The following is a 25,515-nucleotide window of genomic DNA, read 5'->3' on the forward strand; positions in this document are numbered from 1 at the left end:
AAAATTGAAGTTTGCCAATCGGTGTTTGATTGTCGAAATACCTGTAGTGGAACCTTAGTCTATTTGAAGAGCATTGACAACAAGATTACCAAGTGTATGGAACTATTATATTATATAGAATGAAAAGTTTTGTAAGGTTTCTAGCACAATTCTGGATACATAAATTTAATTGAAACAGAGATCTATGGAATGATGGATAGAAAGACAATACCTAATTTAATATCTTTTGCATTTTGTTCTGCTACAAAATTTAAGCTTCCTTAATACCTCATAGTACAAATCATACATGATACAGTGGAAGAAAAGTGAGACATAGTAAGTTTCCTAAATAGATTTGTAAAATATAAACAAACCAAACAAGTCACATGCAATATCAACTAAATTTCAATAAATTAGAGACCTTACTAAATATTGCACATTCTGAAAAAAAAAATTTGTCATAGTGAATTTGAATAAAATCTTATTTCTACAGCAGTTGCTGACAACAGGAAAATCTGTCAGTAGCAAAACTTGGCATCTACATGTATAGGAAAGGGTATTCTATTTTAGTTCAATTCATAAATTGCAATGGTCAGAGTTATAAATAAGTCACCTTACAAGTATGACAGCCCTTCATTATCTTTAATGCCATCCCCCCACTTGTTGATATCATCTACTTTATCTTGAAAATATCTTTGGCTCAGCTCCAAATAATTATTGCCTTGACAGAGTAAGAAACACTGCCTCCTGGACGACTGAAAGGATTTAGCTATGCAGCTCAGATGTCTATTTTCTATTAGCTTCAACAATCTGACATTTCCTTGGAGTACAGAACTGGGTCAAGGGTCATCGAACTCTTATTTTTTAGCTAAGTTGCTTGTTTCCTGCATTCAAAATGAAATCAAATTAGGTTAACATCCTTTTCTGCGCCAAGCAGGATAAAGAAGACCGTCATGCAATGTTTTGTGAAGGAAATACTGGCTGGACAGCAGTGTTTAAGCCTTTTCTTCAGTCTAAGTTAATGAGTACAAACTAAAGGTGGACCTATTTGTTCATGCCATCCAAACAAGTAAATGCTTTAACCTGTCAGACCCTACATGCCACATCACGATTGAATTTGACATGTGTAACGCATGCCCCTGAAACGAAATTACTTTATCGCAGTCGGAAAACATCGTTTATTTCCTTGCTGCGAAGGAATGGAATACACTTTATGAGACGATTGAATTTGACATGTGTGCGAATGCGCAAATGCTTAGTTGTTTTAACAATATACCCATGCCTATATTGTGACATTGTGAAAAATGATATTAAACCGGTTAACAGGAAATGGCGTTAGCGGTAATTTTGAAATCCCTAAGTAATATTAAATATAACTTGAAAGGACAAGCCAACAGTGAGGCTGATGTCCCCCGCCAAAATCCCAAAATAAATAGATGACCCATATTAATTATTCGCACATCTTTTTTTTAAGAGTATCGATCAATCAAACTGATTATCAACTATACACTAAGTTTCATCAGTCTGTATCAGATAGAATCAAAGTTATCTTGTCCCAAAGCATCGACCAATGAAATTGCTGCTTAGCTCTGCTTAGCTTTAGCTCGAAATATTAATCACTGAACATTCAAGACATTCACCTAATGAACATTTACATCAAGTTTCAGCATTCTACCTCAATTAAAAGCTTATCGCTCTTGAGCTTAGGAGAAAATTCCCACCATCTAACTTAGTCAAGCTAATGATGTAATGAATCTATATTCGGAGTTTCATCACCCTCACTTCATTATAACCAAAGTTATCGTGCCCCAAATCATCAACCAATCAGATTGCTTATCTCCGCTTACCCTAGGCAGACAATATTCATCATAGAACTCTATCAAGGCATTCACCTAATAAACACCTACACCAAGTTTGTACATTCTACCTCAATTAGAATGAGAGTTATTGTGTTCCAAAGTCTCGACTAATCAAATTGCTTAACGCTTTGCTTACCCTGTGCAGAAAATACTCATCATCGAACTTAGTCAAGGTATTGGTGTAATGAAACTATACACCAAGTTTCATCACTCTCACTTAATTAGAACTAAAGTTATCGTGTCTCAAAGGATCAACCAATCAAATTGCTTATTTCTGTTTACCCTAAGCGGAAAATGCTCATCTTCGAACTCCATCGTGTCTCAAAGGATCAACCAATCAAATTGCTTATTTCTGTTTACCCTAAGCGGAAAATGCTCATCTTCGAACTCCATCAAGGCATTGGCCTAATAAACACCTACACTAAGTTTGAACATTCTAGCTCAATTAGAACGAGTTATTGTGTCCCAAAAAGTGTGACGGACAGACAGGCGGACGGACGGACAATTGGACAGACAGACAGACGGATGAACCCATTTTAATAGTCCGCTGCTTTCTTCGAAAAGCGGGGGACAAAAATAACAACCCAACTTTTCGTCTTTATCCTGATTTAAGGCCTTACAGATGGTTCGAACCAATAGAACACCACACCAATTCGTTTGACGAAAATGATGTAGCGGTTTAATCGTTTGGGCCGAGAACGTTTTACAATTCAATTCCAGAATGCTTTTATCTGCCAAACCAGTTAATATATGAAAACCACAAAATAAATGATTAATATTCATATGAATATTTCACTCTGAATCTGATAAATCTGACCAGTTTTCTACTGATTTAGCGCAAATACTGCCTCTGTATTGTGTAAATAAAGAATAAAAAAGCTTATCGGTGCTGGCTCTGCCTGACATGGTATTTTTAATTTCGAAAATAACAGATTTACTAAATGGTCCAGCAATTTCGTCGAGATCTGCCAAAATTTCGGTTAATGGCGTAAATGTAGTTTGCTTAGATTTATCAGCCATTTCACGAAGACCAAGAATAAGTGGCCTACAATGTGTATGTGCCGAATTTAGAGCCAAATTTTGTAGTTTCGTCTGTATAAAGGGTGCCATTTTTCGCTGACTTTAAGGTTTTTGAAACATGTTTTAAATATACACCGAGGAGCTCACATGATATTCTTTGAACTGTAGATTTTGAAGGAGTGTAATTAGATTTTAGACCCGCTACAGAATAATTAAATAAGATATTATGATTATGAAAATAATTTACACCAAGTTATTGAAAAGGGTCTGGAAAATAAAGACTACCAATAAAAAGTTTGTTTCGTTTATTTTACGGTCTCAAATAGTTCTGCGTATTTAGAGCTAGCAAATATTTATTTCCTAAAGTAAATAAAGCGCCACGTAAACGAAGGTTGTAACCACTAAATAAAATTAAATCCCAAAATGTTGTAATGAGTTTATCTTGCCACGCTCATGGTTTAAAAAGTTAGAAATGAAAGAAAGCTATTACAGAAGCTCTGTACCAAAATCGCCCAAATCGCCCAAATCAAATATTAAATCAAAGAGTGCAATAGAAATTTTTGCTCACATTCGCTATTCAATAAACCCAAAAGTCGAAGCGCGTAATTAGTGTATTTTTACTTGGCTTTATATAACAATACATGTTTGTAAAATACCACGTGGAATGCTATTTATGACGTATATTTGTTGCGTCCTCCAAATTCACGTGCACAAGACTACATTTTGCTCACTTCAGAAAATCTCATGGACGGTGCAGTCAGGCAGATAACTGTGCATGTTTATGACAATTAATTGGCCGTGAACCACTCTACCATTGAGCCACCAGGGTTCCTTTAACATTTAGCATTCAAGGTACAATATGTAACGTAATAAAAATAAGTATTTTGCTTTTTGTATGTACAGTGGACTCTGTCACATCCGACATTGTACAAATATGCCGGATTAGACAGCATGACGGAATACTCTCAATACCGGAAGTATATTGTACTTTCAAATATCGGAAGTATAATCTTGTTCGGTTCTATGTATTTGGTGGCAAAAATTAATATTTACATTGCTACAGCGCTCGCATTTTTATCTCACAATGATCGGTCGGGTAATGCTCTATAAAAAAAAACCTGTTTCATTACAATTAAAAAAGTTTTCAGGAGAATACACTTCAATAATAGACGGAATGCGCACGCACAATTCTTCAATGGTACCAAGATCAACACTCACACTTTTGCCACTAACTTTAAAGGCTCATTCGACAAACCTCAGCAGACTCTGGTACCCTAGATTCATATAAAGATAGGTTGTTAAACAACAAAACATACACCCAAAGTAGCTGAATCCTACTAGCCGTTGACAAAGGTTGTTGCATACATGTACTTATTTAGACAATGGGAACATTCACCAGACACTAAAAACTGATAAAGAGTAACAACAAATGAAGTATTTATCAGAAATAACTTAAATCTGGATGGCTTTTAGTTCTTCCTAGAATGCAAACATTTATTATATAAAGTAATACATGTATTAGCTGTTCACTAGTCATCAGAAACCAACCCATGAACATATAAACTGTGTATAAATTTCTAGCCAATCGAATGTTAACTTTGGCCTCAAGAGATCTCACAAAGTTTTTCAGATCAATTCAGGCCAATAACTCTAACAGTAATTACTGGAAATTGCTGAAAAGCAATAGGTTTCATTGTATGATGAAAATAAGCACTGTCTTAATTTCAGTAGAATGATGACTTGAATCTTTAGAGTGTCCTCAAGTTATTAAGGACAACAGAAAGATGAACACAAAGGGGTAATGACAATATACAACAATATTTCAATGTGGACATATAACAATTTACACTTATTATATTGACTTTGCAATCTGTTGTTTTATATCAAGTGAAATAAAAGGTCAACTTAAATTGATGGAATGCAGCCAAGTTCAAACTATAAGAAAATAAAACAATTTATAACCATTAGTTCAACAAATTGTAAAATCTTAGAAAAAGTCTTTAATATTCCAAACTGATTTTGGTTTATTTCTGTAAATTAAAGCAATAAGAAACAATAGCAGACGAATTCAACTTATTGTCAATTGCATCATCCAGACATTTGAATTAAATCCACATTTGGATTCCAGACATTTGATATTGCTATGGAAACAAATGATCAAAAAAACTAGATGAAGTCAATTATCGACCAACAGATAATAGCAAATTATTTAAGTAGAGACAAAAACACCCTGAAATTCCTGATTTAATTAAATGCGTGACTGGGATGTACCTGACAATGGTATTAGTTTTGCTTTACAAAAAGTAAAGCTAGTAAGCATGTTTTCCTACTTGTCTGAATACCAGCACTAAAGAAATTTAATTATACTTTAACTCCAGAGTACTCCAAATTTAGTAAATGTTATGAAATCTGTTTATATTTATATACATGTATGTGTAAATTAAATTTGAGTTCTGTTGTGATATTTTCTAAAATATAATAAATCATATGGTAGTTGGTTGATCTGATCACTTGTAGCTATGAGAAATTCCCAAATTCCCAAATGTGAACACAGATCTGGTCTTTGTGTTCAATATCATTCTGAATTGCCTGAGAAGAATGGACTGTAGCAACATGTAGGAGAGAGATAATCATCAACTTCAAATTGCTTTGACATTTTCACTTTCACACAATTTGTCAATCAAGTTAAACCACTGTAATATGTTCTACTAGTCAAAAGTGGTGTAGAGTAGATTTGCCAATTATTAGTGTGCCAGAGTCTGTAGAAGTTCGATCTTATCTGGCTTTTCCCACTGCTGACTTGTTACTGGGTAATATTACAGCAAATATAATCAATATCACACTTTTACCAGCTTACTTTGAGAAATAAATTAAGCATGAAGAGAGACTTACCAGTGCTTATGGGGCCATTAGACAAGAACAGCCTAATCTATAAATCATGCAAAAATGATTTTAACCTGTAGGTCATACCAACAAAGGGTCATTGACAGCTCTAATTATACAGTTGACAGTTATATTAGAAAATGGCCAGACAACATTTCCTGTCCTTTAATTTGAAATTATAAACTAAATGGAGATTTCTACATAATATACTATTCAAAAAAAGTAGGGGATATTTGATTTTGGGGGCATAATACTAAAATATGCAAATGACTACGAAAAAAGTCACTATAGAACCTAACAGAAGAAACATTTCCAGTTACATGTGACGCCCAAACGCACCAATAGCTACCGCATGGAATGCAGGTGATGCTTGGGATCATCATGGGGGTCCAACCCAAGATTTGCACGACTCTGACTTTGAATGTTACAGTCATTGTGGCATTGAATTCCAGGGTGGAAACATCAGTTTAATTGTTTTAGTGACCAGAAAACAAATTTTGATATGCGTCGGCTTACCCAAAATGAAAGGTTACGTGCCTTGGCATGCTACAGATCGACACAACACAGGCGGTTGTGGCGCGGACGATGAATGTTTCTCAGTCTGTCATAAGCAGGCTATGGTCCAGATACCGTGATACACAATCTGTACAGGACAGACCACGCTCAGGTCGACCAAGGGCGACAACTCAAGCCCAGGATCGATTTATCCGTACCTTGGCCTTGAGAAATCGTGTCATTACAGCAAATCAGATCAGCGCTCGTCTTCAAACAGACACGGGTGTGAGAGTGAGTGGCCAGACGATTCGGAATCGACTGCATAGGGGGTCACCTTCGCGCCCGACGTCCTCGCGTGATCCCTTGTTTGAGAGATCATCACATTCAGGCAAGACGTCGTTGGTGTAGGGATCGTCAACACTGGGATAATCGACGCTGGAGCAATGTGATGTTTTCAGATGAGTCATGGTTCACTGTTGATTTTTTGGACAGACGTAGGAGGGTGTGGCGTCGTCGAAACGAGCGCTTCCAAGACGTTAACGTCATCAGACATGATCGATTTGGGGGTGGTTCTGTTATGGTGTGGGGAGGCATCACTGTTGCTGGAAGAACGGCTTTACATGTTGTTGCAGGGCGTGTTACAGGCCAGTACTACCGGGACAACATCTTGGCAGTCCATGTTGTGCCGTTCGCACGACGTCATGGCCGCCGTTTCATCTTCCAGGATGACAACGCAAGATGTCACAGGGCCAGGATCGTTACAGGTTACCTCCAACAACAGAACATCACCACATTACCTTGGCCAGCACTGAGTCCCGACCTCTCCCCCATCGAGCATGTCTGGGACATGCTTGGACAGAGGTTACGTCAACGTCAACAACGTCCTGCCAATGTCCAAGAACTTGCTGCTGCGTTGCAACAGGAATGGGACAATCTGGACCAAAATGACCTTAGACGTCTCATTAGGAGTATGCCACGTCGGATCAATGCTTGTTTGGCAAACAGAGGAGGATTTACCCGTTACTGACTTGGTTGTGATGCTGTGGTAACTTTGCTGTTTGACCCCGGGTATCATTTTACCCTTATAATGGTCAGTCTGTGCCTTACTTAGTCTAACGATCATTTGGAATAAATCGATGAATGTGAACTTCATTTCATTTTGTCATTTGTTTCTTCGTCAGTTTCATTAGGTGACTTTAATAACACTTAAAAATCAAATATCCCCTACATGTACATGCAGCCCCTCTCCCCCTTCCCAACTAAATTGTCAATGTGATTAATTGCCAAACAGATTAGCCAATAAGTCCAAAAAAAAAAAAAAAAAAAAATAATAAAAATTAAAAAAATTCCTCTCGCTACCATATCTGCCCTTACTTATTGTGGGGTGCCAAGACAGTAAAGATTTCAAATACATGTAGATTGGACAAATTGTTGTTGAAATTAATTAGGTGCCAATGCAGTCTGTAGAGTGCTCACAAGAAACTAAGGATTACTTGCATATAGGAAGGACAACATACAACAACCTTGCAATCTGAATATATAAACCCCTGGATCCGCAAAATATTTAAAATTAACAGAAATTGATAATTACATCATCAAACTAACGAGGAGATTTAACAGGGTGGTTTTGGAGGGTTCTATCAGGCATTGATGATTTTTTTGGAGACCAAGCCTGGACATACAATATAAGGCATCATCACAGACTTTGTCAGACACATACATTGTACATTGTATTATCACACAAGATATATATTATAATATACATTGTGTCCTAATTTGTGCCTGATGATATCTGTGACAGGTGCCTTATGTCCCGGCTTGTATTATATACAATGTCTGATAATTTCTACCTGACAACGTCTGTAACAGGTGCCTTATGTCCATGGAGGCTTGGTGCAAACTTTCATGTATTAATGACCTTCGGAAATATTTTAACCATAGGTCAAAATGACCAGACAAAGTCTGACATTTGCGGACATCTTCCACATGATGGTCAAACAAACGTTATAAGAACTTCACATTAAAACCAGAACAAAGATGAAAAACTAATATAATTATTATAATTAAGGCATACTACATGCTTACTGTATCTAAATGAAGGCAAGGTGCACCCTATGTCTACATGTACAAATGTAAAAATATGTTAGTTACATTTTACAGACATTGTATTCATATTTTGCAAAAATATGTATGTCTTCTAAATGTCAGAACTAAAAAGATAAATCTGGAACACATTATTGTAAGTGAATTCTGTAGAAGAAATGTGTTTGTGACTGTCTGGATCCATGAGCTTTAACATATCAATTTTCAATCAACAGAACCTGTTTATAAAACCTTTGAGAACAAAAGACTGCTGAAAATCAAATATTCTGCATAAATGAAGCAGCTGAATAAATTTTAACCAGGAGTAAAATGCCAAACTGATCAGCAGGAAATATTCGCTCAAATGCTACTATCATTGAGAGGGATAAAGTAGGGACAATTTAATAGGTGTCAATATCAACTTTTAACTTTCTGTAGCCTTTATTAATTCTAAAACAATTTTTTAAAGAAATAAGGGAATTTGAATTATGTTTGGATTAAAAAAAAATTGTGTATTTAAATGTACATGTAGTGTAAATAGATAAATTAAATATATGTACATGTAGTAGGTCTACATAGAGGCATAAAATGAGTAACCAGTCAACTATTCTGTCCGAACCAGTTCGTATGATTATGCCTGATGTAAACAAAGCACATAACTATCAATTTGATGGTTTTTAACCGTTTGTTTGTATTTCAATTGAAATATTTCCCTATTGTACTGAACAGCAGCTGTAGATGGTAATAGATTATTCAGTGTTTTACAACTTGATCCACATTTTTATCATTTGTGCGTACCAAATTGCGTACACAATTGTATGTACATGTAACATCACCCACATAACTAATGTATACTGGAGGTGAATTTAAAGGACATGCCATCTTTTGCAGGGGTAAAATAAGACTTTTGAATTAGATGTTGATTTCTACACTGAACTTTGTACTCACCAATACATCTGTATGGTCGAACTTTATGAGTATGGGTATTTTTGCCGTCCTTATCTGGCCATTCTGGAATAGAGACCATGTAAGATGTCTCTACAATATTTGTGATATCATGATCAGGGTACATCTACAAAGAAAAAAAAAATATTTTGTACAAAGTATTTTATATTGACAAATTTATTTGGATTAACTGAAATAATCAAAACATAACTGAAATAATCAAAACAATACTTAAATACAGAGCAACAATTCTATCTTATACTTTCAGTACAATTCATTTTACTGACATAATATGGATGTAGTTTTCAGGACATAATATTTGCGGTGGTAGGCAAAAGGAACTATAGTCCATTATGTTATTTTTTTTTTTTTTTTAATTTTTGAAGTTTTATCCCCCCCCCCTCACCAAATAGTTTCACTAGCACATCTGCCTTCCTCCACCAACCCAACATTTTTACTAACATTAACGATAAATGGCAGAAGTGTAAATATTTATTATATTTGTACAATCAAATAACTCATAAATATTTTTTTGTAGTCCTTTTTATACATTATTTACAACAGTGATTTCTTATTGCAACATAAGCACAAGGGGTTACATACATGTAAATAACGATTCATGACTAGATGACTTTGGCAGAAAAAAAGATTTCCACAACATACATGTACCTCCCAGAATAGAAGATCACATTTGTGATTCATACACCAAAGAAATATTTGCGTTATTGCCAAATGTACGAAATACATGTAGCTTAAAATAGCTAAGTCTCTAACTCAAAAATTATCCAAAGTCTTCGACATTAAAAACACAAATAATTTGTCAATTCAAATGAACACTGATGTTGTGATCTTACTGGGAAAAGATGGGCTTCTGATATCCAATATTTAAGACAAAATAAACATTTTACCATCGGTAATGCGTTTCAGCAAAATTTGTAACTAGGGATTCGAAGAACAAGGTTAGACATATTCCACTAATCATGTCAAACGGTGACGTCATATTCTTAACTTGAGAGCATATGCAATAAATACTACCAGTTATCAGTGTAGACTGGAATAACCAGATGCTAGAGATTGCCATTCGATTGAGACTTCTGGCATATTTCGCCCAACATAACTGATTTGAAATTAGAGTAAAAACAGAAATGATTGAATGTAAATCAGTTTATACACATTCATATTACATTATTATATGTGTTGCGACCCATTTGTGTCAATTTCTAAGTCCCAAATATTAGCGATTTAGCTCCTTTAAGCAAATTTGACAAAGAATCTCACTTTTAATGACATGATGAGGTAAAATCTTTTTATAGTTAATGAAGCATACCCGGGTACATAAAAGCTCAGACAATTTTATTGTGTATTGGCTTTTGACGCAGGATGATTTGCTACATAAATTTCAACTTAATATTCATTCGTATTCCTGGTCATGTCTCAAGCTTCATAAGTCAAGCTTATCTTCTACATGTATATAAGAGTAATAAAATTGACTGATAATGAATCTGCACTTGAAAACAAAATGTTTTATGAGGACTTTATTCTTTTCTTTTAAATTATTGTTTTTATTAACAATAAATAACCTAAAGAATGCAATTGGTTATTTGTTTTTGAGATTAACAAATAACTTAATATAATGCAAATTGTGGACTTTCAAAATCTATGAAAACTTGTTTTCAATAAAACAAATTTGAATTCAGAATGAAATAAATCCATACACTGAACTGGTTATGTAAAAGTCAAGGACAAATCTCGAGAAATTAAGTGTTTTTACTGTATGAATATAAGGTTAAGGTACATGTACATAAACATCTTTCTTGGTAGATTAAGTAGATATCAAAGTCAATATTCAGTGCCCATTGATTAAACCATTACCTACATGTACTAATCAATTGATAATCAATTATCAAAGCAAGGCAGTTAGTATTAATCAATTAAAATATGACATTTCTTTCTCATTATTAATCTATTATCTATTAACTGTCTTTTTTAGCAACAATTGATTTTCCATAAATGAGAGGGGACAGATTAATAAAATGAATAACCATATGAAACTGCTTTTTTCAATAGGTAATGGTAATGGATGTGCTCTTAAAAGGGTTTAACGTCCCCTCAACACAAACTAGGTCATTTCGGGACTAACATATGGTTCAATTTTATTTCAATAATTCGCCTGCGCGTAGAGGTCTTTAGCAGTGGGAGGAAACCAGATACCCCTACTCCTTGTCACGTACAACCAAGGAACCGAAACCACGCCAGTTGACTTAATGACAGACCTTATGATACAGCGTGCACTCACTAACCATTCGGCCAGCCAGCCTCCCAATATAGCCAACAACAAGGACAGCTGTCTAGTCATTTGGATGGTACAAAAAAACAAGGTCCTGTGTATACATTGGCATGCATGTAAATGATCCTTTGGCAGTTGAAATTTGATACATCAGTAGGCAAAAGTGCCGCTGCCTGGACCAAATTTCCCTCATACCACACTGTATGGTGTATACCCGTCTTCATTAGCCCAGTTGGAGCAGAACAGTAGGATGTAAAACCCCAGTTCATTTCCTATCTTCAAGCCGTTTACTTGTACACTCAACATGGGATCAAAACCATGACCGCAAGCCAGAGGTGACTGGCCAGCTAGAGGCTAGAAACATGACACTCTAGATCACTAGGCCATCCCAACCCCCCTGTAATATATACAGTAGGTTATATTTCTATATTGATATACATGTACAGCTAATGTGATCATTGAACTGGAAATTTAACTTTGTGAAGAAAGATGTTAGTTTTGCCTTTATAGAGATTGTTTTCAGCTTACATACAGAACATCAACTCAGAGGTATTCATGTTAAATTCATAGAGAAATGTATACGCTCACCTATTATTAAATCTATTGTCATCAAAATGAATAACCATAGGGAAATTTTAACATGAATATTGTGTTTAGGTCAGTTTAGGACATGTCTGGAACTAGCAAAGTTCAAAGAGAGAGAGAAATGGGGTTTAACGTCCACTCGACACAAACTAGGTCATTTCGGGACTAACATATGGTTTAATTTTATTTACATAATTCGCTTGCGCGTAGGGGTCTTTAGCAGTGGGAGGAAACCAGAGGACCCGGAGAAAACCCACGAGGTTGGACAGGCGACCCTACTCCTTGCCACGTACAACCGGGGATTCGAAAGCAAAGTTCAAATTCAGTAGTCTACAATGTACATTTACATGTACACAAATTTTATAAGAACTGTTTCTAATGTTACATTTAACCCAATAAATTAATCTGGATTTAGAAAAATATTAATTGAATAAAATTTCTGTAAATCTTTGAAATCATTTTGTAACATGGCGGCATTTCATTTTATTTTTCCTTAAATTAAAGATGAATTTATTCTATTCTTATCAATAAAGCATAATTATTTCAGAATAATTATTGCTCATTTGTGACATCCATCTCCATGTATTTCGTATATTAATGGCTTTACAAGACTATATTTTATATTGTTTACGATCTGCTGAAAACCTACATTAATATTAAACCCATACCAATATTATAATCTAGCTATTGATTTTTATGGAACTTGTCAGCACCAACCATTGATTATATGCATCAATTGAAGACTGGATCTGTAGACATTAGATAAGAGATATCAACCCTTATAACTACTCCACAATATCAAAATCAATATAAAATAAAACAAGATATTTTATAAATTATACAATACTATGAAACACTAGTATCGTGTTTCTGGAATTATACAATGTACATGTATATTATATCACAGCATTAATTTTCAGTAGTATTAACACCAATTGATAAAATGAAAATACAGGCACATTCCATGTAATTTCGTCTACTTTGGATCCGATTCTAACTGTCAAGGCTTCTTTTACATGTACTGGTACATGTATAGAGAATCACGATTTTTGGTCACATCTGAACATTTAGACGCTGTACATGTACTTTACCAGGCCCTACATGTACGTCCTGCACCACAGACAAGAGGAACTTTCCTCTGTCTACGCTAGTGCTAGGTATTGCCACTGCAGTCACGATACGATATGTATCCCGATTTGGGTGCCACGATACGACTCGTATCACTATTCCTAACCAGGTCAATATTTACCGAGAAAACAACAGGATAAATGAATAATTGGTATTTTTATAAATCTATTTTTTTTTCACGATTTGGGTGTGGCTCAAAATAAGGACCAAAGTAATTTAAAAGAGTGTTTGTGTACCTTTGGATAATTTGTGACATGGATAACTAATAAGAGTAGCAGGTTACTTACTGAAGCGACAAAAAAAAAAGCACAAAAAAGAATCGCGATACATCAATTCAGGATCTCGCAATTCAATACGTGTGCATCATGAAAAGGTGAATCATGATACATCGATTCGACGATATATCGTGCCAGCACTATATATTCTACACCAGAATCGAAACCTGGGACATCTTCGCTAGTTAAACAGCGTGTTATATACTTTAACTGAGATTTTATTCTGATTTCTATGACAGCAACCGTTTATATATTGGGTGTTCGTCTCGTTGTGACATTATACATGTATATGACTACATGTAGTAACTAATAAAATAATAAGTAAATCAAAACCTACATGTACACGTAGCAGGTACATGTACATAATAGTCAGGTTTACCAAAAGGTCAAATACAGATACATGTACATGTATAACTTTATTACATCGTCCCAATCAATATAATCTTACTCAATTACAACAACTAGACTTGATTAACTGCTTACTTCATTATATAGATTCAGCCATTATAAACACTTGATCACAAAACCTGTCTTTGTTCCACGTTCAGTCAATAAGCTGTTGGCATGATAAACCCTCCAAATTTGTATCAATAAGCAAGCACGTTTCTACAAAGAGTTCTCATTTTCATTGAAGTTTGTGTGTTATTTCATTACAGTATGTGCCAATACATTTACACTTTATACTGAAATGTTGTCAGTATAATTAAAACTATACCAACATTTTGTTTTGCTTCATTCCTTGGTTGTTTATTTCATTACAAGGAAGACAACAACAGCTTGTCATAGACATAAAGATTTGATGTCAAAATTTATACTTGACCACGATAAATGGTATATTCTGGAACCATTCCCAGCCATGATACACAATAAAATTTGCACGGTTTAAGCAAAATTTGGAACTTGTCACAGAAAAGTTAATTTCAGTCTCCTATGCATGTTACTCAGATGAAAAACATATTTATGGTCCATTCTTTTCCTTATATTATTAGGAATTTTTTTTTTAAAAATCCAAGAAATCAGAGTATTATTTTATGATCATATGAATAAACAGAACATTTGGATCAAATTACAAAGAAAAGTTGAACAACTGTCAATAATTGATACCATGCTCATAATACATCAAATCTGAGTTTCATTCTGTTTGTTTTGGTATAAACAATATTTAAAGTTACTTTCCCACAAAACTATTTATCAGGTGGTTATTTCCAATAAAAGTATAGCAATTTTGGTACATTTGTGTATATATGGAAAGTAGAAACATCCAATCTTACTAGAAAAATACCGTGGATAATCTGAGAATTTAATTAGGCTTCAATATTTATGATAAATGGACAATGATTAAATACAACATCGTCTTGTATATATATGCAATGAATTCTCCTCCGGCTTCGGACCAGTTGCTACACTGTAGGTACCGCCATCAGCCAAGTTAATGACACAACAAACATGACTTCTTTTAATAGATTTTTTATAGCAGGGGTATTCCCTGGTGAATACATATACAATGTTTTGAGAAGGATTTGAAGCAAAATTTTGATAGATTAATTAGTTTGAATACATTTATGTTTTAGCCCAAATATCATCAAATCACCCAGTTTGTACACAGGAAGATATATTTAAGTCATTTAGTACATGTATGATTTTCGATGTACACGTACATTTAGTTGTTGCCATAAATAATCCACGTGTTAATTCTGAGTGCATTGTAGCCTACATGTATATTGTACCTGTATGTGAATCACCTTTAAGGGTTTGCCAGTGTGGATAAGCTTTCACATGTCAAAATACATGTACATTCCAAGTAATATACACAGAAATATAAAATTAGGAAAATTAAAATAAAAATTCTTACAGCCTCCTGTTAAAAGGAATTAAAATTCCGTAATTAGGTACTAGGTTTCTTCTGGTCTACTAACAGCACATAATGGTGTTCATATGTACATGTACAAACTATTACAGGTTTTATTTTATTTCACATAGAAAGAGGTAAGTGTGTATACAGGTGAAAGGTTTAAAATAGATAGATGAAGTTCATTAGCCAAGATAAATATTAGCTGTAAGTCTGACATATATTTCTCTATTTACTAATGTCAAACAAGTGCACACCTTACCCATGAGTCACTTCCATTCTGCATTACCTGAATGATTGTGTTCAACATTTTTTTCAATGTTTAATTCTCAGCATTTTGAATGTTGTTTAAATAGAAGGGGTTTAGAATGCTGGTTTATAATAGTTTTGTCTATATAAAGTTTTCAATGAATAAAATTCACATTTTTAAAATAATGTTGTAGGCAGGCCTATTACATGTACATGTATGTATAGTACATGTTCATGTTCAAGTACACGTATCTTTGTAATTTTTAACACATCTTTGGTACAAAATAACCCCATGGAAATTTTCTTTATTTTTACTTTGTAGGTAATTAAAACAGAATGTGATGTGCATTGCAAATGTCTCTCCTGCTAATTATTTGGAATGCTGGAATTCAGAACTCACCTTTTTACAATAATCCAAAATACTTCTTTTATTTTCAGTAATACATTCTTGTTTATAGTCTGCTTCCCAACCATTCACCACTTTATGCATGGTTGGTTTGTTACACATAAAGGCAACCATGGGTTCAAATTTATCCTCAACATCAGCATTTGCTGCTAAAGCCTGAAAAATAGAATAAAAAGAAGTAAGTAATATTGTATGTAATTTTAAGCCATTTCCTGTTACATTGTTTTGGTTGTTTTTACCTACAGTGTACATGTACAGTATGGTCATTAGTCACACCACAGTACATGTACGTACATTCTATTTCTTTGTTGAATGTCATTTTTAAGGTGACACAACTACAGTTCATCAGCAATTTTCTGTCAATTATCAGTTCTTTTAAAGCTCCAATGCAAAAAAAACCCCAAAACAAAGGTTACAATACATTCTTTAGATAGTAATTTAGATAAATGCCATCATGACCTCAATGTTTATGGATAGAAATACAGCAGCTGACCAAAATTCAAAGACAAAAAAAGTTGAAGTCATGATATTAAGAGAAAATGTAATGCATCTGCTCAAATGTTTTGATTGCCAGGTTATGTAGGAATGTATTCAACAGACAGCACAAAACAAGATTATTGCAGCATCTTATTCTGCCCAGAGTTTTCTTTATTTTCAAAATTTGAACATGTATTACTTGAAAATGTATAAAAAATACATTAATTTTTTTCCATTTAAAATAACCATGCCTCTTTCAAAGTAGACATGTGTGCACATGTTTTATTGATGGACTTCCCAGTAGCTGCAAATTACCTGACAAAATGCCAACTCCAAAAGCAAATGCACAAGAAACTGTCAGAATAATTACAACCTTTTTATAACCGAATTTTAAGTGTTCCACTGCCTGTAAAAAAGTCAATTCTAGCTATTTGTCAAACAAATTAAGTTTAAAGTCTTTGAGAAAACAGAACAAGAGATAGCCAAAAGGAAAACGGGTCTAAAATCAATTCCATTTAGTGAAAACATTTGAAACTTTGCAGGAAGTAAACTCTGCAGGAAAGCAAGCATAAAAAAACTTCAAGGTGATTAGAGAGATGAATGCAACTTGTTTATTTTAGACCTGTATACTGTACATGTATATGTTTATGTTTATCAAGTCTTTCATTAATACAACTTTAAACTGTAGTTCTTGGGGCAAATTTCCGCTAGTGTTTAATCAATGTCTCTGTGTAAAATCGACAGATTGCGCTGAAAACCAACTGCAATTTCACTACAAGGATTCTGGGAACCAACAGATAAGAATATTGAAGGGTCCACAACCTTTGTATTACATCTTTAACAATATTTGCTTTCAAAGAGAAGCCATTTTGTCGAGCAGTTTCGGTCTGAAATTCAAACTCAATCATCATCGGGGTGTAACGATGATACATTTAAACAATTTTTAAAATCAGATAATAATTGTGACCTCTAGCGGGTCCACAAGCTAAAATCATGATTTTTTCGTACAATCAAGAGCCATAATCAAGGAACTTCCAGTCCGATACATACATGTGCAAACATCGAAAGGAACCAAGTTCTTTGGGTTATAAATATACATTTCAAGTTTTATCAAAATCTGATAACAATTGTGAACTCTAAAGTGTTCACAAGCTAAAACATGATTTTTCGTACAATCAGGGGCCATAATCCATGAAGTTACGAACCGAGACATGCCAATATCGAAAGGGACTGGGATCTTTGGGAGATAGACCTATATTTCAAGTTTCGTCAAAAACTTGGATAGAAATTGTGACCTGTGACAGGGGCGACAACAATATACTGTACATGTACGTCCACATGAAATTCTGGGCATATAAAATGGTGCATAAGGTTTGACCTACACATGTATGTACTTTGTAGTCTTCCTAAATAAATTATCATGGATAGGAAAATACAATGTATATTATATACAATGTACATGTACATGTTACCGAAAATAGCAACAACATGCAACTGCCATACATGTATGTAGTACACTTGAAAGATGATGAAGGGATGAGAACTGTCGTGTATGTTGACCGTCTTTAGTAATTAACTTGATGCAAGCAATTATTTGTAGGATATCAGATCTATGCAAAAGAAGTGTATAATTTTGTTCCCTTGGCCATTACAAAGATAATACATTTACATGCATCTTAAAATAAATATAAGTTTCGAGAATCCAAGAATGGCTGATTCTGGTCACAAACGAACTGTCCAGAAATAGAGAAGAGAGCAGTGATTAGATGGCCCTGTATGGTGCTAGCACCACAGAGTAAATATGTCAATTCTTTTTTAATCTCAAATACATGTAACAAGTAACATTACATGTACGTTTATATGATGGTTAAATCATGTACATATAAATATAATCTATGTTTATTAAGTAGCTTTTGAATACAATAAATAGGCCAAATATAAGACATACATGTACATGTAACTCAAGATCATATTTTATGAATAGAGCTAAATAAACTTGGGTTGAATATGAGAACTCGCTCACGAACTATTAATATTATGATTGTATATATTTTCTATCAGCTTATAATCGATTATTCAATTCTGGAAAAAAGCCAATATTCCAAACTTCATCTTGTGATTCTAATAGAACGGAGACACTCTACCAAAAATCTGAATATTCAACAAAAAACTAGATATATTGAACTCAGAAATAAACCAGAGTGTATTATATGTCTGTATCATACTAGATGGTATCCAAGCTGATTAATGTCATCCTATCTACCGGCCATATTTATGAATTATGATGTTTCTGCTTTGGGATCAATAGCCTGCCATGGAAAGTAATACAACAGTCAAGAATAAATGGAACACAGAGAATCAGACATATTATCCTGTCTGAGAACAATCTTCTGTACAAACTGTGTTGTTAATCAAACTACATGTATACAATTCATCAGGATATTCATTTTCTACAAGACAAGATTAATCAGTACACTAGCCTTGTGGCAGTGTCAGCATTTTCCAGAAGGGGGGGGGGGGCTTCTCCATCACAAATTTTCAAAATGTCTTGGCGAAATACACTTGTAGCTTGGATAAGACTTGCTTGGAATGTACAGACATCAATTTTTGATTTGTTTATGCCGCCATGGCACTACATGTACATGTAGCTGTTTTATTCAGTGGAAGGTACATGTCATGTACATTTATATGTAAGTTGGCCAGCAATCATCCACCGGTTAGAACACAACTATCCACTAAAATTTTATATCTGTAATTCATACAATGACTTAAGTTTCTAATTGTGAGAAGTGCATGTGTGCCAAAAAAGAAATGTGTGCAAAGCTGTTTGGATGGAACAAAGCACTGACCTCCACCTACATGTACGTATGTAAGCATTGGTAAGCACATACATGTACATGTAAAAGAATCTTTGAAAGTTAGAATTTCAAGAAGAGTATGCGGAAAGACCACTGCCTTGGCCCCAATTAGTGATTTGGTCATAGTAAACTACCTATCATGTTGGTGTAACAATCAGGCCCGTAGCCAGCTTTTAGGGGGGCACACCCAGGACAGTCTACAGTAGGTATTTTAGAGCTACAGTATGCTCGGCAAATTTTTTTTCAGGGGGGGGGAGGGGGCATTGCCCCCCTCTGGCTACAAAGATTACACCAAATAAAGATAGAATATCACAGTGTTCTCAATGGTAGCAATGACCCCTTCACATGTAGATGTACATCTCCAAGTAAGGTACAGTACATGAATTTAATTTTAAGTATAAATGTCAGAAATATTATTTTCAATCACAAGAATCTGACCACAGAGCTCAAAGCCTCAATATGCACCAAAAGACCAATAATCATTTTCCTTTTTCATACCTAACAATGAACAAGAATAAGGACTGAAAAGTAATATTTACATGTAGATAGTAATTTAGACAAATCAAACAAAAAACCTTTGGCTTGATGTTCATACATGTACATTGAAATTTATGTAACTTCCGGTACATGTACATGTATCCTTCAGGCATTCAGTAACAATAAGGGTGGCTGCATTGAAATGATTAGATTTAAAAAGTAATGTGAACCTTAGATGGTCATACCAATATAGAAGGTTAGAATTTATTGGTTTTCATAATTTTTGGACATACATGTACATGTACATGTGTGCGCTTTTTGACAAATATGATGCTTTTTGGTGAAATGAAGTGGGTTTAACCTACTGTTCTGTGATGACTATGCTATTTGGTAAGCTAATTTTTTTTATCGCGTATGGTATATACATGTACATGTATTTCCCTTTCTGATACGTGTTTGCCCAAGTTTCAAACTTTTTAAAGGTTAATCATTTCTCAAATAAATATGAACCACAATCTTTTACAGAAGTTAAAATCTTGCAGATTAAAAATAAAGATCATTGGGGGTAAAGTAGTTGATAATGACTACCATATTATAGTACTTGCCATGCATGTTGTAGGAAATCACACTCGACAATTACAAGCTGTATAATATGACCAGGATGTGATCAATATAGTAAATGTTGCTAAAAGCAAACTCAAATACATTTAGACTTGATCAGAAAGTCAAAATACTCAATGGAGAACTGGTAGTACGCCTTATAAACAAGCCAATAATGACTGAATGTTTGAACCTGTCTAGAATGCTTTTCATAATTATGGTACAATGTACATGTACAAATTAAATTTGCACAGGTACATGTATGGATGCAGTGATTATTTTGTATTGAAGAAGTTGGGGATTTTTGTTCAAGAGTCTGTTTTCCTTGATGTTAGTTTCACTATCAATCCAATTTGTGAAACATTCAGTGTATCTACATGTATTGGTAAATTAGCTCATGTTGATCTACATGTGGGGGGGGGGGGGTTGGATGGCGCGCGCGGTATCATACAGTCTGTCATTGAGTGGTTTCGAATCCCCGGTTGTACGTGGCAAGGAGTAGGGTCGCCTGTCAAACCTCGTGGGTTTTCTCCGGGTCCTCTGGTTTCCTCCCACTGCTAAAAGACCCCTACGCGCAAGCGAATTATGTAAATAAAATTAAAACCATATGTTAGTCCCGAAATGACCTAGTTTGTGTCGAGTGGACATTAAACCCCATTTCTCTCTCTCTCTCTGATCTACATGTACATGTACAAATGTACACCATATTTTTATTACATGTATTATAATATGGGCGATTTTGAACAATGAAACACTGATGTGATGAAATACTAGTCACATTGACTGTTATTTCTGATGCAGTGGAATATACATGTACATGTTTATACATTTAATTTCCATGTTGATTGATTGATGGGTTACAAAGCCTACATAATCATCAATATACATGTACATGTGTACCGGTACAGCATGTACATGTATGTTGCTCAAATGATCGATGGGGTAAAAGGTCTATGTCATGTGTGTTTCTTGAAATTCAAATTATTGGTTCATGTAAGTATAGGGTGTAGTCGCATAATAATATCAAAATTTAAAGATACTCTATCACTTTTAACAAGAAAATAAATGTTCATTAAATTCATATGATATAATACATGTATGCAAAATAACCTTTGGTGTACATGTACATGTACCTACCAAATAATTTAAAGATCAGGCAATCCAATACATACATGTACTGCATAAGCAGTTGCTGACCTTGTGATTTTACAAGTACATTGAAATATCATTGGTGATGACTGGTTTGTGTGGGTAATACATAATACAAATCTCACATCAACATTGTTTCCATGGAAAATTGTGAGCATAAGCCACAGTTGCAATATTCCATAAATTGATTTAAGAGGTCAGGATTCCATACAAGATCTTGCTGCCTCAAAATTGCAGTAAATTTTGTTTGCTATCCAAATTCAAGTAATTAGTGGACAAAGCAAACTTTGATTAGAATTCAAAGCAAAAAAAAAACATTTTTCAAATTTCATAACATTTAAATTGGCGGAAATTGTATAAATGTTTATGAATGTCATAAATGTACACCTTGTGAAAAAAAAAAAAAAAAGGTAACCTTTGACATTCAAGATCAAATGAAGCAAACTGTGTCAGTAATGTGTCAGAGATTAAATGGAGTTTGTGATAGAATTGATTGAGAAGGAGATCTAGAACCCAGTCAAGTTTGTTATTGCTGCAGGTTTGACTGGTTCCGTTCAGTAATGAAGCCTGGTCTATATAATAGACAGACAGAATGACATCTAACATTTAACTTCTTGTTGCTACTGTATAAAGTGATGATTTCTCTGGGTTTATAGTCTAGTCAGAATAGACAGGCTGACATTAAAACAACACAAACCTTCATAAAATTGAATTTCAGTATGTAGAAAGTGAGAGATAACTTCATTGTCTAAGAAATATTTTAGTGTTAAGAGATGTCCAACCAGATCTTGTCACCTACTTCTAAAAGAGAGTGTGTAAATCTGTTATAGTGTATCAGATAAATTTGTTATTGTTGCAAGGTACACATTTAAAGGGAGGGAAGGGACAGAGGATTTGTGATACAACCGGGACCCACTCTTCTGTCAAATGTTAAAAAGTATACATTTTGCCCAAACCATATAATTATTTTATCACCATGTCATGTTTTCATGGAGGAAATAGTCTTGATAAAAAGTATAATGATCATAGAGAACAGGCATGTAAAAGTTTGAACTTTATGTTGACCTGCTTGCTACAGGTACATGTATTTAAAGTCTGACAGTAAATTTATATTGAACTCAACGTGTGAATAAAGGTACATGTACATACAGAATTGAAATAGTAGTACACTGTAAATGTAATGGAAACTTAAAGATACATTATGGGAGATATTTATAGAGAGTTGGCCAATCTTGCTATAACAGTTCAAAAGTAGATGATGAAAGAAGAATATATTGAAAAATTCAGTCAAATTACTTTATTCTGAACATAGTTATCATCGTTGTAATATTTGCCTAGAAATGGTAGCGAAATGTGTCTTCACCTTCGCCGAACGTTTGATTGACAGGCGTTAACTCCACCTACATATCTCGATTATCAAGTAAAGTTTTCAATGGCATACGGAAACGCTTTACAGCGGCCTCGCTAAGTACTCTATCATTTAGCCTCAATCTAACTGACGTATTTTCATCAGGTTACCCCTTATCTGATTTAATCAATTAGTGAAATCCTATTTAAATCCGAGCTGTAGCCGAGCCATCCGTGGGTCTACAGAGTTGATTTTGGTATTGTTGTTTAAATAAAGATCTAATTTATAATTTCTATAACATCTGAAGCCTAAATTAAGACTTGCAATAATCAGATTTAGCTCTTGCATAATGCATGTTTAGTAAAAACTAAACAAACAAAAACAAACAGGAGGTGAGAAGGGGGTACCTCAAAATATAAAAACTGATTGACTAGAGTGGGATGGCAAAGATGTGGTGGATCTAGTCCTTGAATTGCATGAAACAAGAAACAGAAAATGTAGGCGGTTGTACATGACAAGGAGTAGGGTCACCTGTCCAACCTCATGGGTTTTCTCCCGGTTCTATGGTTTCCTTCCACTGCTAAAGACCCCTACGCGCAAACAAATTATTGAAATACAATTGAACCATGTTATTGTTAGTCCCGAAATGAACTACCGGTACATTTAGTTTGTGTCGAGTAGACGTTAAACCACATTTCTCTCCACTTCGATATTTAATAGCTTGTTTAGAATGTACATGTAGGTTATTCTCAACTATAAAGGGTTACACAATCTGTAACTTTCATCGAACATTTTACATGTAGATGTATATACATGTACTGGTCTGATGCCTTTTTAAATTCTACTTCTACAACATTTAACTCAGTGTATTAGTCCAATAAAGAAATTCCATTTATGGTTGTGACCTTACATTGACCCATGCATTGTTTACCATTCAACTGGTTGGCCATTTATTAGTTTTATTAAAGTAATACCCATTTTATTACTTACATTACACTGAAAGTCTAAAAATAAAATCCCTGTAATACCTTCATACTATTGCCTGTACATGTACATGTATAAGTTCTGAAAGGCTGTCCAAATATTAAAATATTGTTTTTGCAGTGACAGGCCTAGAATTTGGGTATACAATGTAAAGAATAAACAAACTGTTTATTGGTGGTTTTGTATGTATGAATGATACAGGGAGATGGCACATGAATAAAGGAAACAAATTCACATTTTACCAGCAAACTTGGATCATAATCCTTTAACCAATTTACTTGAAGTACAACGTATAATGTGCATGCATTCACCTAAATTAAGGAATTTGTATAAGATTTAACCTGATTACTAATTTCAATGTGAATGGCGCCTAGCTTAATCGAAAGTCCTTACACTGTTTTAAATTGAATGATCCTACATTGTATCTATATATACATGTATTTATTACCAGATATACATACATGTATGCTTTCCATGGACACTGTATTACAAAATAAGTAATTGCCTAAGAATGTAGTCAATAAAATCTGTTTCACAGTAAGCAGTACATGTATCTGGTAGACACTATTTTGTATTATACATGTACATGTATCAGAAACATTGATTTGTGAAATGGCCAGACACTTTATAGTAGGTTACGTCTTTTATGATTTCTCCATTTGGGTTTCTCCTGATTTGATCATTATGCCTCAATTTTACACTTAGAATCTGTCCACTAGTATTTTCTACACCAAACCTTCAATGTACATGTATGTGCCATATTACTAGCTGCCATCTACATGTAACCTCTGCTTATTAAGTTAAGTGATATGTAGCACTTATACAATTGTGATGCAGCTACCAGTTTACTTTTTAGGAAAACTTGCCGCTTTCAAAATGGCGTAATTCGAAGAGTGTGTAGATTTTTTATTGCAAAGATGGTCTTCATTTAAAGAAAATTGGATAAATTTGAAAGAAAAACAGTTTCAGACATCGGAAGTACATAACAAACAATATATAGTTTCTTGAGATAAAACACTCTTCACAGGCGCCTACATGTACATGGGCATCGCCATTTTTAATCCAGGAAATTGAAAGTACACGTAGTTCCAATGGCGGAATTAATCATACAGCCAAGGTTAGATGTAAGGTACCAGAGTTTGCCGAATGTTGCCTGCAGGTGAATGTGAGAAGCAGGCAGATTGTGAATATTGTGATAACTATCTAGTCCTATTAAATTTAGTTGTTGATTGATTTTTGGAAGTTTGTAGTGTGACAGTAAAAATAAGGAACCAACAATTTAACATGTTTTAAAAGCAAATAGTCGGATAGTAAAAGATACATAAGGAACCCGTGCAAACTACTATATGGTTTGCGTATACAATGAAATGCATGTACATTTTAACCCAGATTCTCTGTGAAATTTTTAATATCGTCCATAAAAAGCTAATGACAATCAGTGGCTTGAACAACATGTACATGTACAACAGAATGATCTCATAGACAATTTGAAAAACAAAACTTGTTTTACAAGGTATCATTTTATGTACCTACAGCCCTGACAGGTTCTATTTTTTAAAAGTACTTGTTTGAACTTACAA

The 25,515-nt window shown here is 34.2% G+C and overlaps 1 protein-coding gene across 2 annotated transcripts in view; it reads right to left on the reverse strand.

The window, feature by feature from the left end:
• Nucleotides 1-25,515, reverse strand: part of LOC126830259 (amyloid-beta precursor-like protein) — a 53,049-nt gene that overhangs the window by 26,281 nt on the left and 1,253 nt on the right. For both annotated transcript variants that reach the window (XM_050560617.2, XM_050560618.2), the window contains exons 2-3: nt 16,037-16,198; nt 9,267-9,390 (exon numbers count right to left, since the gene is read on the reverse strand). In XM_050560617.2, coding sequence (XP_050416574.1) covers nt 9,267-9,390; nt 16,037-16,198 — 286 coding nt within the window. The remainder of the gene's footprint in view (nt 1-9,266; nt 9,391-16,036; nt 16,199-25,515) is intronic.

Source organism: Patella vulgata, chromosome 8, assembly GCF_932274485.2.
Source record: "Patella vulgata chromosome 8, xgPatVulg1.2, whole genome shotgun sequence".
NCBI classification, from domain to species: domain Eukaryota; kingdom Metazoa; phylum Mollusca; class Gastropoda; family Patellidae; genus Patella; species Patella vulgata.